The sequence below is a fragment of the Lutzomyia longipalpis genome, chromosome 3 (assembly GCF_024334085.1).
Source record: "Lutzomyia longipalpis isolate SR_M1_2022 chromosome 3, ASM2433408v1".
In the NCBI taxonomy this organism is placed as follows: Eukaryota; Metazoa; Arthropoda; class Insecta; order Diptera; family Psychodidae; genus Lutzomyia; species Lutzomyia longipalpis.
In genome coordinates, this window is record NC_074709.1 from 21,839,815 (window position 1) to 21,852,933 (window position 13,119).

Below are 13,119 nucleotides of genomic sequence, written 5' to 3' on the forward strand. Positions count from 1 at the left end.
AGATTCCTCAGACGTTATATTTGTAAAAGAATTTTATTTTTTCTGTAATCTTGTTGTTGTTTCATTTAAATAGCATTTTACATAAACATGGAGACATTTAACTGAATTCATACCTCGGAGATAACAAAGACTTCATGCGTTTTTTTGTTGTTGTAAAACTTATCAGAATTTATCGGCGGAACAATGCTGGGGGATCATTTAATTTCACTCTCGATTTCACTTTGCGTGACAAAATCATTCACACTAGTTTTTTTTTCTTTGTTTTAAACTCTTACAGTAAGTATCGAAAAAAATGATAAATATTTGTTTTTATAGTTGACGCATGATAAAATGTAGCTTTTTTTGTTATTAAATAATTATTACATATTTTGATAAAATATAAAATGATGTATTACGTAGAATTAAAAAATAAATCAACTTGATCTAAAATTGTTGCGATATTATATCATTTTTTTATCCCATTATATGCAGCGAATCTCAAAATGTGTTCTAGCACTGAATTTTTGGGAAGTTTTTCTTATTTTTTCTCAAGCACAGAGGCTTTTTTTTGCTTAGGCGCGCGCTCACATCTCATTACAAAATTTTTTAGGAAGAGAAAACTAAACACAATGTGCAAAAATCCTCACAACTTTCGCAAAATTGCGCTGCTTGAATTAAAAAATTCACCGAGACATACGACGGGATGTTTCCATTTTTTTTTGGCTGTTCAACATTGTTGTGTCACAAATCGGGGGGGTGGTGGTGGTGGTTTCAGTGTGTGAGAAATGCATTGAGCAGCAGATGCACCCCAATCGGGAATTTTGAGACTTCTGTGAAAGAAGTTTTGGCGGCGGGTGGTTGTTTTGAGCGACTTTAGTCATTTTGCTTCTTGGGCGAGAGATCGAGGTAAATTTTAAGAGCCTTCTCGCGACGTGGTGATGCGGATCCCGTTGAAAAGTGATCCGATTTGAAAATTCCCTTTGCCGCCAATTGCCTACGTTCCTCCGGTGTGACCTCCTTCAGCTCCTCCTTTGCATCACGATAGTAGTAGACACTACCATCCGTAATGGCCCACATTTCATTATTTAACGGCGTCTTTGACCATTCTAACACTGTTTGGATATTCATAACTTGCAGTGAATTTCGTGGGAAGGCTCCTGTGACCTAAAAAAAAGAGAAAATTCATTTTTAAATTAATAAAAACAAGCTTGACAACAGAAGAATCATTAATACCTTGTCGTATTCAACATCTTCCAATGGTATTCCCGAGAGATCTGATATTACTTTCCTCAGTTCGCTGCCCGCTGTTAAAGATCATAAAGCCCAAAAAATTAATAAAAGTTTGTTAAAAAAAATCAAAGATCCTTAAACTTACGTCCAAAGGCAATTTCCCGGAAGGGATCAAGAGTTAGTGTGCTGGGGTTCCATCGACGCAGCAACAGCACTGAATCATCAGAAGTCACAACAGCTGGTGAAGCATCATCAACCTCCTGCAGAACAATCTCGTGGTCTGTGTTAAAGTGAATGTCCTCTCCGAAAATTTGATCATTGTGATAGACCCCACCGAGTCCTCGCCATGCCATCTTACGCAATCTGCACCGTTCAGGCACCAAATGGGCATACTTCTCATCGAGCGTGGCCAGATACTTGAGCAGCTTCACCAGGGTCTCCCCCACTTTGGTGTCATCCTCAAATATCCATTCGCACACATAGGGCAACTTCTCCACGTCATCCGTCACATCGGACACCTTTAGGAAGTATACTTTGCACAGGTGTTCAGTCAATTTCAGCACACGTCCCAATTCCACGTACACCCCCTCGCGCTCTCTGAAAAGAACACGAAAAAAAGGTAATTTATTTAAATTCTTTACGCGCCACTTAAAAAAAATGCAATGAAACATTACTTGAGGTCATTCAGCGTTTGATTTGACAATTCCCGAGGAATGATGACCTTCCGCATGAGTTTGAAGAATTTCTTCGGTACCCCAACGTGCTCCTGCAGATGCACTTTGAGATCATCAACCTCCATCCGTCGATCCACGAGAATCTTCATAACATCAATGGGTTTCTCGTGCTTAACACCTGTACTCTGCTTCCAACATGGGTAAGCTTTAAATGTGTACTCAGACTCCTGTTTGTCACTCTCCTCCCCATTTTCCGTGCACGAACTCTGCGACGACGTATTGGCAGCCGGTAAGCTCTCCACGAGTGTTCTGTCACCATCACTCAAACTACTATCCTCACTATTACTCTCTGGCTCCGGCAGGGGTGATGAACCCCCGGGGATTTCCCCATTCTCCACAACAGCCAGTGTCTCTTGGACCGGTGTTGCCGTACGACTGGGTATCTTTGGCTTAAACGCAGGAATTGACATCTTCTCCAATGTCTCCTTGTCCCGCTCCGGAAGCACAATGTACAATTCAATGAGTTCACTGAATTGCTCAGTCAAGCGCTTAAAAGTCACCTCACTCTCCTCACCAACCTTCACGCCGTTCGTTGTCACGAAAACCTTCGTTGAGGAAATTAAATTCAGCCCCGTTGCATCTTGATCTTTTCGCAGGAAGTACACACAATCATCCTTGTAGGCAATATCAAGGGGCTGCACGTCGGTGATTTTGAGTTTCTCCCGCAACAATTCCCGGAATTCCCCAATTGTGCTTCTACTTCCTTTTGTGCGCACATGAAACGGCCCATCAACATCCGCTGTTTCCAAGTCCACCGTGAACACTTTTACACTGATCCCATTCTCCTCGTACGGCTCAAACGTCTCACCCGGCTGACGGGTTTCAATGAGCAAATCATACGTCATGTAGGGTAACCACAGATCCCCAAAAGCCTCCTGTTCGTGCCCTTCGAAGCTCTTCACAACACAATCCATATCGCGATCGTACGCAACAAGCCTGCAATCTTCCTTTGGGTAAAACGAACTAACTCCATGGTAGTTGTAGGCCCTCGTTAGTGCAACGTCGAAAAGTGAATAGGCTGCAAGAAAAAGAAAAAGAAGAAATAAACTGTCTGAAGTTCATTAAGAAATTAGTTATTGAACTTCGGATCGAATGATCAGACAGGATCTGTTGTAGCCTCAAGTTTCCAACTTACTTTGTATATCAATCTGCATGTGTTCCATCTTCAGTATTCCCGGATTGTAGAAGTAAACTTTCACCTTCATTGTATCCGCACTGTTGCGATCTGGATCCATTTGTTGCTTCTCCAGACGTTCCGCAAGCTCCTTAATGTGCTGCGGGAAATCATCTTTACTCATCACCGATGTATTGCGTTGTGGCTCAATTCGTCGATACATCAGCATGTAGGCATTAATGCTGGAACTGTAGACGCCCGAATAGAGTGCTCTCCCCCCGCCAAAGCTCTTCTGTATATCCTCCTGCGTGATACTCGTCACCGTTTGATCGTTGAAGCAGTACCACTCTCCTGAATCAAAGTCCTTAATGTAGGCATAGTAGTGCCCCCCAGAAGCACTTCCGGAGTGAATCATAATTGAGAAGAGCTCATAGATAAAGGGGCCAGATGCATGGGAGGTGTTTGTCTTGTGATCCGTGCTTGTACTCATATCAATACCCTCGTCATCTTCTTGCGTATCTGGCTCGTTGTTTGTGATTGTAGTTGTAGCTGAACAGCTTTCCTCCTCAAGTGCTGATCCACTGTCTGTTGTCACTGTGCTGCAGTCATCACTCATTTTGGTAGTCATCGCTTCGGTTTCAGCGGCTGTCCCAAAGCCAGGATTCGATGTATTCACCAAATTATTCAGGTTTAGTGTTTGCGGGAAAGTAACCCTTCAAGAACATTCAGAGAATCAATGAAAAAGAAAATCTCAAAAGAAAAAGAAATCATTCAGTTCAACACACTTACTTATCATTCAGCTTAATTCGTCGCATAGTTTGGTAGTCAAAGTCAAATCTCTTCAGGTGAAGCGTAAGGATGTAGGGGAACTTTGAAAACTTCAACCCCTTGTGAGCATTGCACTTCTTGTTGCACGTATCGCAACTGTACTGATTATTCTCCTCGAGTGTTTCCGGTTGCACAAAGGCCCGCAAAGCTTCCTCAATACTCCCATAGGCCACGGTGCTCCCAAAAGGTTTAACCGAAAGGGGGATATCGAGAAAAGTGTCTTCACGAGATTTCTCCGTGCCACATTCCAGGCACTTGACGTAGTCAATCATTGTGCCCTGATACAGTTGATTGATCAAGTCTGCCTGTTGCGTATTCTTGAATTTCTGCTCTAACGCATCAAACATTACGCGACACAACTCTTGAATATCATGCTGCTGCCATGCTTCCGTTGAATCCCATCCAAAGCTTCGTGTCAAGTCTGTTGTTTCAATTGCCGGCTTCTCAGAGGTCTGCAAAAACGGAAGAGAATTCTTTGATCAATTATATTTGTTTATTTCATAACTTAATATGTAAACCAAGAAATTAAAGTTTTTTTTTATTATTCCTTAAATGAAATTCTTTCTTTCTTTAACCATAAGAATTTCCGTCGATAAATCCAATTATCAGGGTAGATTCTGACAAAAAACTTTTATTAGTCAGTTTTAATATTTTTGGTTTTTTTTTTTGCCACCCTCCCACCCGAATTAGAAAGTTTGTAGTCAAAGGGGACTACTAGACTGCAGTCTTAAGGCACACCGGTAGCCTCATAGGGAGATTCTGTTCCTTTTCAGGAAATCTGCGATTCCCATCAGCGGTCCCAATCTCCTTTGTTCAATGGCTAATTCTATGGGTATTCTAGGAAAAATCTTATAAGATTTTGACATTTTATTTCTTTCTTTCTTTAAATGGATTTTTGAAAGAAAATTACTTTTTCAGGGCTGTTTTAAGTTCTGTCTGCCCGTTTTCTGGAGCAACTAATTCTTCGGTTTTCTTTTATAGAACGACAAAAGAACGATTTAAAGACTTCAATTACCTGCCTGAAGATGAGGGAATTAAACCTTCGAAACGTTGCAGAACATATTGGTTTTGAGTAACTGCTGAAGGTCGTAAACCGTGCCCACCCACACTATCTGTTAAAATCTTATAACAAACTTGTTGTTAGAAAAGACAAGATTTTTATCAGATTCTACCACTGCTTAACTTTCATTAATTTAATAATTTTAATCATTGAATAAATAATCAGGGGATTTAACCCCATTAGTTCTCTCTCTTTTATATCTCTTTATAATTTTGCAAACTTTTTTTTTACCGAGATATTCAACTTCTGGAAAAAAAACGTCTAACAGATATCCTGGAAAAGATCATTATCAATTTTTTGTATATTTCGAGAGCTGCAATAGAACTAAATAAGATTTCATAGCAGAATAGTTTTTAAATGCTCACAATTTTCCTCAATTTCACTCCCGGAAATTACTTAAAAAAACTCCCGGACAATAAAAGTTAGATAATTGCATCCTTTTTTACTTTTTGCGTGATTGAATGAGAAACTAGAATAACTAGAGTCCTAAAAGTCACATCCGGCCAGATTCTGAAGAGAATCTGACCCAGGAAAAATCTTTAAAAAAAAACATCAAGTTTTTGCTTAAAAATCTGCGCGCTGACCTTTAATGTGTTAACCCACATATGTTAAGATTTCTTTTATTTTTAAATTCAGGCAAAGTCGGATTTCAAAATCGATAAAAAAAAAGTTAATTCTCAATCAAAATTCTTTAAATTTAACGTTAGAATGCTCCAAAGTCTTCTTTTAAATTTTTTATGCTAAATTTATGCTCTCAAAATCAACAAAAATTTGCTCGGTACACAAAAAGTTTTCTAGCGCAAAATTAGGTAAATCTGGGTGAACTTCGTAATTCTTTTTTATTTTAATTTTATATCGTTTTATTGCAATGAAATGCGTTAATATGAATTATAGCTCACCTGAAGTTTGAGGAAGAGCTTCTGCAGCTGATAAGGGATAGACTTGCTCTCACCCACACCATCAAACTCCCATTTATAGAGGGCATTCCTGAATTCGGGTGTCATAAAAAGGGCCTGCAGGAGGCTATTGAGGTAGCATGTCATAGCCTGATTGACCAAACCGACGAAAGCGGTGGTTTTGCGCCTATCCTTGAACGCCTTGAGTGGCTTTGAGTCCTCCATGTTGTCACATTTGAACATGAGTGCCGGCAGCGGAGGGATTGTTGTTGAATCGGCGGGTTCCGTGGGACTCGCCGATGCGCCCAGGGCAAGATCATCGTCTGACATTGAGTCCGTCATTGGGAGGGTATTAATCGTAATCTTCTCAGTCACTTCGTTGCCTGTGTCTTCCTCCTTCATTGGGTGCAGTAGTAAATTATTCACGCTATCATAATCAAAATTAATTCCAATCTCCAGGAGAGTTTTGTCCTTTTGCTCATTCAGAAGAATCTATACAAGGAAATATTTATTCCTATTTTTCTTTGTGTTTTGAACATCAAATAAATTTATTTAACTCACAAATTCTTCTGTATTTGATGTTTCGAGAAAGAGCTGAAAGTTGGAAATTTCTGAATTTCTAGCTACGTCCTCGAGGAAGGCTTTTACAGTGTAGTTTGGTCGTACGAGAAAAGTCCACTTATTTTGCGTTGAAATTGTCTTTACAATACATTTGGTGGATGTCTCGTCCTCAGGGCATACCATTTCTGTTAAGAAATCCCATAATAAAAATTAGTAGGAGGCACTAAAAGGATCATCGCGCCATAAAAGGCGAACAAGAAGCTAAAATTTTGTGTAAGAAAGCATCACGAAAAAGTGAAGTCAGTTCCTGTTTTAGAGAGGCCTTTTTCTTCGTCTAAAATTCCATCAAGTATGAATAATTTTTGCTCGACTTCTTATCGCATAAACAAACAAACATACGCAAAAGTCAACACAGGAGTATTTTTTGCATACTCTGCCTTATAATTTCAACAACATTTTCATTTTGTTTAAAAGATTATCTTATATTTTCTATTTCCTCTTAAATTTTAAATTTGTTTTAAATCTCATTCTTCAGTTTAAACAGCGATATGAGCCCTCAATAACTTTGGATAGATCACAAAAACGTAGGGGGTACACCACACTCCACAAGGTAGGTTCCCTTGTGGAAGATCAGTCTGGTGGGAAAGTCATTAAATATAAACGAAAAATTGGGTGAAAAACAAGTTAAAAATTGCTCAGAGACGCATAAACTAGCGTAAAAATTCAACCACATTCGGCGGCTTATTGAGGATCATTTGACTTTCACTTGGAATCTTTCCCAGAAATTTCCACTCTATGAGAGAAGAAAATATCGTCAAGTAGTTAAAAAAAATCAATTCAAAAAAATCTTCGAGTTAAAAAAGAAACTTTTTCTTTAGAAATTTTCTCCTTTGGAAAGAGGAAATGAGAAAAATTAGAATAGAAAAAAATCACCTAAATATCCCTAAACTAAAGCATTTTGTACGTGTCTGTGTGTCAAAATGATTCACGACCTCAGTACATGGTGTTCTCAATATAATTCCTCGTGAGAGAATCTTCACGATCTCTCGCACATAATTCTACAACGTCGTGTTAAAAATAACTCCCAATAATTTTAGCCACAACGCGTTTTCTCCTTTTTTTCTGTCTTCATCATCATTTTCAATTCTATTTCCTCACTGATTACTAAAGAATCCAATAAACTTAAAAAATGTGTTTAGAAGAAAAAAAATAATAAATTATTACAAGGCACACACTTGCACACAAAAAGAAAATGCTTGATCGTGAAATTATTCGCGAAAGATCAAACGGCAGACACTTACCGAGACAAAAAAAAAAGAATTTTCACAAGAAAAATTAAGTGATTAGTCCTACAAAACTTTTCCTCAAACAATGAAAAAAAATATTAAAAGAAAAATTTAAAGCGAAAAAGATTTTTTAGAGTTGAAGATCATTTGAAAAGAAAAAGAGGAAGATCACTTGAGGCGCCCGAGCAAAGCCCAAAGAAATGCACTTTTCCTTCACACGCCAAAGCAGCACGAGAGTGACTGAAGTTTTGGTCACACACTCCGGAATGTGTGTCTCTCTCTTGATCCTCTTTCGCAAAAAGCATCACCTGCGACGTCATCAAAACGCACAAAAATCTGCAACACTTGCGCAGCTCTTAAGATCAATTTCGCGATCGAGAGAATTTCGGGAAGTTCTATCTCCTCAAAAAATAAATTGATGTGTGAAGACTGGGTGTTGCGTATTGCCATCAAGCACAACGTGATCGCTTATAGTTGGGCATTTATGGGTTAACTTTTATTAAATTTTTGATTTATTAATATAATTTTTTGTATTTTTAAATATCCTTTTATCAATTTGCGATTTTTTAAAAGGTGCAGACAATTTTTTTATTAATTTAATTTTGTATTTGTATGTTTATTGAACAAGAAAATGTTTAATTTTATCAGGAAAATGTTTAAATTGCTCAGGAAAGTTGGGAAATGATCAGAGAAACATTCAATTTTGACCATAAGTAACCAAGGGCATAGCCAGAAAGGTCGTTTGAGTGTCTAAACAACCCCTAAAAGGTTGGGAACTTTTGGCTTTTCTTAAGAACTCAAAAGAAATTATTTTTGTGCTAAAAATTACTTTTTAAAAAATTAGAAAAGAGATTTTTAAACGTTTAAAAGAAAATCATTAAACGGGAGAGAAAAAATGACAAATATTTCAAAGAAACTTCAAACGTTAGAGAACTGTTGATAGAACGATTTTTTTTAAAACGTCAAACATTAAAAAGAATTGTCAAACTTGGAAAAAACTGTCTAACGTTAGAAAAGAAGCCTCAAACGGTTAAATGTCAAATGTTTGATAAGAAATGTCAAGTGGATTTTAATCTTCACTTTTTTGGGGATTTATGGCTACGTCCCTGGAAAGAAAGAACAATACACAGGGAGGCCGACTCTGTTCCTACATTAAACATACCGCCACAATTTTTTTATAGGTAAATAATATTTATATGAATTTGCTGATCAAACATTATCCACAATCCTGATTTACTGAGCAATGGATTTTGCACACATATGCCCGGGGCTCGGGAAAACTATCATAATGTGATTAACGGAGTTAACATGCGTAAAATGATTGTAAATAAAAGCTTAATTCTATCAGTTTAGGCCCTGTTTCATCCTTTTAGGGGAGTTTTTATGATCAATCTGTCCTCCACGTAAATTCATTCATTTTTATATAAATAAATCGTATGATTTGTAAATCTAAAAATAACTCTTTCTGGTTCAAAACCCAAATTGTTTGACTTTTTTTCCGTAACAAACTTTTCTTGATATCTCAATCTTATTAAGCATAGAACGAATGATCCTTTAAGTCCTTCTATTTATTTTAACTAAACCACAGCAATTTGATTGATTAAAATTAATCTTGAATTATTTAATTTTTCTCATATGTGGAGAAACTTTATGACTTAAGTATTTCACTGAATTAATAATTAAAAGAAATAACTTTGATTAAAAAAAATCAATCCCGAAATACTCTCGATTTGTAAGAAAAGCTCGAAAAGCTGTGATTAGAAAATTCTTATTTTGAGACTCTCACAATCTTCTCTGGCTTCACGGGATTTTCCTTCCAGTTGGAAAATGCTTTGGTCTTGTCCAGAGAGAGAGAGAGTACTTTATAAACCTATTCCTCCTGCACAACGTCTCTCTGTTTAGGATTAACTTTTCACGCACTTTCTTTCACTCTTTCTGTGAGATTTCCCCGAATTTGTGTAACTTTGCCTCCTCAACAGACTTTGCGTGCGACGATCGGATGGGCAAGTGGCCAAGATTGCGCAGCTATTAGCGATATAATCGGAGAATTTATTAGCTAGTCTCGTGAGTCGTGCTCCCTGATTCCATCACAGCATGGCCTCCGGAACGATGCTGAGGGCTTTCCGGGAGAAAATAATTTCTTTTTGTGAGAAAATCACCCTGATTTCCCTGCCTTTTTCATCACACCCATCTACATTGGCATTAGATATTAAGAGTTTGAGTGTTTTTCATTACAGAAAAAAACTCTTATCACTTGTTATCAGTTTTTGTGGAAAAATCCGGGAGAAAATTGGAATTTGTTGGGAAATTAGGTTCTACGATACCCGGCAGATGTGCTTTTTTCCTCTAATTTTTCACTACAATACGTGCTTCAAGAATCAAGGCTATGCCGCTACACTCGAATTTTCTTCAACACTAACCATTTATAATAAAAAATTATCACTTTTTCCAATTTGAAGAAAAATGTTTTTCTGACGTCAACTTTCTCTAATTTGGGGTTAGGATTTCACGTTAGGGTGTCCCAAAAATAGCTTTAAGTTATTTGTCTCGGCACCGCTGGAAGGTCTGAAACCTTTCAAAGTTTTTTTTTCACTTTTCAAAAATTATAAGAAAACTCACGTTTTTACACACAAACAACTTCGTAAGTGCACAGGGAAAATTGGGAAAACTATCCCAAGATGGAAAATTGTAGATTTTCCATAGGAAAAGTAAGAAAACCAGAAAAATAAAAACTAAATGCCGGTCAAAAGAAAATTTTATTTCAAAATTTCCCCGAATTTCACACTCAGTCAGATTTACTAATAAGAAAATCCCTGGAATACCAATCCTTCGTCCTCTTCGTCTTTGGAAGTGCCCTGATGGTGGGAAATGTGGGGAATCTAGGACAGGAAGTCCACATTTGAGCGGGAAAAAATTGGAAACACTCAGTCAATTTTTATTTTTGGCGCTAATTTCTAAATTCCGCCGGCTGAAAATTTTCTCTATTTATTTTGATGTCTTCACCAGTTTTGCACAGTAAACCCCTATTTTTATTACGAGAAATATCATTTTATGAGTTCTAGAAGCTCTAGGAAATTCGGGAAAATTGAAAAGTCAAAAAATGGTGCGAAATTGCGGAGAATAAAATTGGATCAGCCGCAATGTTTTTTTCGGCGCACGGCCCAGTTTTGACAGAACCATTTCCAATTTTTCCATTTTTCTCGAATGTTCTGGAATATTTTGCAGAATATATTTTATTGGAAGAGTTCCTGCACAACCAGTGTATTTTAGTGAAGACTATCAAAGTGAAAAGAACCAAACAGGATAAAGGGAAAGGTGTATCATTTACACAAAGAAGAGGAAAACAGTGAAAATTAAAGTAAGTAAAATCACAAATTGCGTTGCAATGTTTTGATCATTGAGAAAAAATCAATTTTTCCCTTATTTGGCCAATTTCTCTTCACGCGCAAATTCTCTCGTAATCCCCACACCAGATAACCTTGATAGAGCGCCCCAAGTGCATTTTTTCCCATTCCCACGGGGAATTACCTCTCCCTTGCCACGTCCTGGATGTTCTGGCGAATTCCAGTGTGTGGGATTTTGCCCCCATCTCAAGGGCACTTTCCACGTCACAATTTCTTCAGTTTCTTCATTCCCTCGGCAAAGTTTCCCTCTAAAATTGGCTCATTTGCATAAAATAACTCTGTGATTCATGCAGCTGGCGAGACCCTCAAAGAATTTCTTCCTCTACCCGAAGCTGCAATGTTGCCCGCCAAGAAGAGAGATTAAGAATCTTCAAGATGGAGGTGAAGCAAAACACTAAAATTTCTTTTTTTCTTCTTACTTTCAGGTGAAACAAAACACAAAATAAAGAAATAATGGGAAAAGACTTTTATCGTATTCTTGGGATTTCCAAGGGGGCCAGCGATGATGAGATTAAGAAGGCTTATCGGAAGCTGGCTCTAAAGTACCATCCAGATAAGAATAAATCTCCAGCAGCGGAGGAGCGCTTCAAAGAGATCGCTGAAGCGTACGAAGTGTTGTCTGATAAGAAGAAGCGCGATATCTACGATCAGCACGGAGAGGAGGGATTGAAGGGTGGCATCCCCGGGGCTACTGGACAGGATGGAACGTACACGTATGAATTCCACGGTGATCCACGAGCTACATTCGCCCAATTCTTCGGCTCGAGTGATCCCTTTGGGGCATTCTTCGGCACCGATGGTTCGCGAATGTTCGAGACTCACAACATTTTCGGTGGACTTGAGGATGAAGACGTATTTGCGGGGCCGTTTGGCGGAAGGGGTCCCGGTGGGGCATTCCGTTCGCAATCCTTCAACGTGCAAGGTGGAGGATCACCCAAAAGACGCAATCAGCAGGATCCACCGATTGAGCACAATTTATACGTGGGCTTAGAGGATGTGGACAGGGGTTGCACGAAGAAGATGAAAATCAAGAGGATGGCCATGGGGCCAGACGGGCAGCCATTCAAGGAGGAGAAGATGTTAACAATCACAGTGAAACCCGGCTGGAAGGCGGGCACGAAGATCACGTTCCAGAATGAAGGTGATCAAGTTCCCGGAAAAATCCCAGCAGACATCGTTTTCATCATCCACGACAAACCACATCAGCACTTCAAACGCGAGGGCAGCGATATTCGCTACACGGCAAAGATCACGCTGAAACAGGCACTCTGCGGCAGTGTCGTGGTGGTACCTACGCTCTCAGGAGAATCATTCACAATCAACACATCCGGGGAAATTGTAAAGCCCAACACGGTGAAGAGATATCAAGGCAAGGGACTTCCATTCCCCAAGGAACCTTCAAAGCGTGGCGATCTGCTCGTTTCATTCGACATCAAATTCCCAGACACGATAACCCAATCCACTAAGGATATTCTCATGGATCTCCTGCCAAATTAAAGGGAAGGAAGGAAGAAAAAATATTCATATTATTGCAATATTTCTCATTTGATTGTAACCCCCGCCTCCTATAAACTACCTACAAACAAAAACATAATATTGTAATGGATAAATTGATATTATAATGTAAATAAATTTAAGTACGTTTTAGTACAAAATACTTTTTTTAATTGCCCTCATTTTGGTAAATTATGTGGTTTTGTCTGAAAATTTATTTTGTTGTGGTTGTTTAGGGGAATGTGGCCCAATTCAGGCAGCCAAAGGGTCCGCTCATTTAATGCTTAATTCCCAAAACCTTTTGCATTTAAAAGTCTATTGGTTTTAAGTAAAAGCAGAGTAAAAAAAAACTTGAGAAGGTCCGAAATTGGCCCACGTTCTCCTATTTTTCAAAATCGGTAGATTCGATCGGGGCTAATAAAGTCAATCAAGGGTGTAAGAAAAGCTCAAAATAATCGTATTTCGCAATGGATTTAGGATTTTTTTTATTCTAATAGGATTTTTTCAATTCTACATATTTTCTTAGAAATCTT

The 13,119-nt window shown here is 38.3% G+C and overlaps 5 protein-coding genes across 21 annotated transcripts in view; 4 read left to right on the forward strand and 1 right to left on the reverse strand.

The window, feature by feature from the left end:
- Window positions 1–13,119, forward strand: part of LOC129792578 (protein phtf) — a 295,904-nt gene that overhangs the window by 240,512 nt on the left and 42,273 nt on the right. The gene's annotated exons all lie outside the window — the stretch shown is intronic.
- Window positions 1–13,119, forward strand: part of LOC129792640 (univin) — a 273,488-nt gene that overhangs the window by 218,096 nt on the left and 42,273 nt on the right. The gene's annotated exons all lie outside the window — the stretch shown is intronic.
- LOC129792654 (RNA-binding protein Musashi homolog Rbp6) overlaps window positions 1–13,119 on the forward strand; it is a 154,319-nt gene that overhangs the window by 98,927 nt on the left and 42,273 nt on the right. The window lies entirely within an intron of this gene.
- On the reverse strand, window positions 15–10,216 carry LOC129792562 (ubiquitin carboxyl-terminal hydrolase 47). Of its 4 annotated transcripts, none has more exons than XM_055831727.1 (9): window positions 10,109–10,216; window positions 6,403–6,587; window positions 5,845–6,333; window positions 3,847–4,337; window positions 3,079–3,770; window positions 1,884–2,961; window positions 1,355–1,806; window positions 1,213–1,283; window positions 15–1,143 (listed from the first exon to the last, which is right to left on the reverse strand). In XM_055831727.1, the coding sequence occupies exons 2-9, from the start codon at window positions 6,583–6,585 to the stop codon at window positions 853–855; spliced, it is 3,747 nt and encodes a 1,248-aa protein (XP_055687702.1). In that variant the 5' UTR covers window positions 6,586–6,587; window positions 10,109–10,216; the 3' UTR covers window positions 15–852. The 4 variants fall into 4 exon arrangements, with proteins under 4 accessions (XP_055687702.1, XP_055687703.1, XP_055687704.1 ...); XM_055831728.1 differs by having other exon boundaries at window positions 10,013–10,177; XM_055831729.1 differs by lacking the exon at window positions 10,109–10,216 and adding an exon at window positions 9,475–9,974.
- LOC129792660 (dnaJ protein homolog 1) lies at window positions 10,856–12,747 on the forward strand. Its single transcript, XM_055831965.1, has 2 exons — window positions 10,856–11,046; window positions 11,518–12,747. Exon 2 carries the CDS (start codon window positions 11,546–11,548, stop codon window positions 12,587–12,589), a length of 1,044 nt encoding a protein of 347 aa, XP_055687940.1. The 5' UTR covers window positions 10,856–11,046; window positions 11,518–11,545; the 3' UTR covers window positions 12,590–12,747.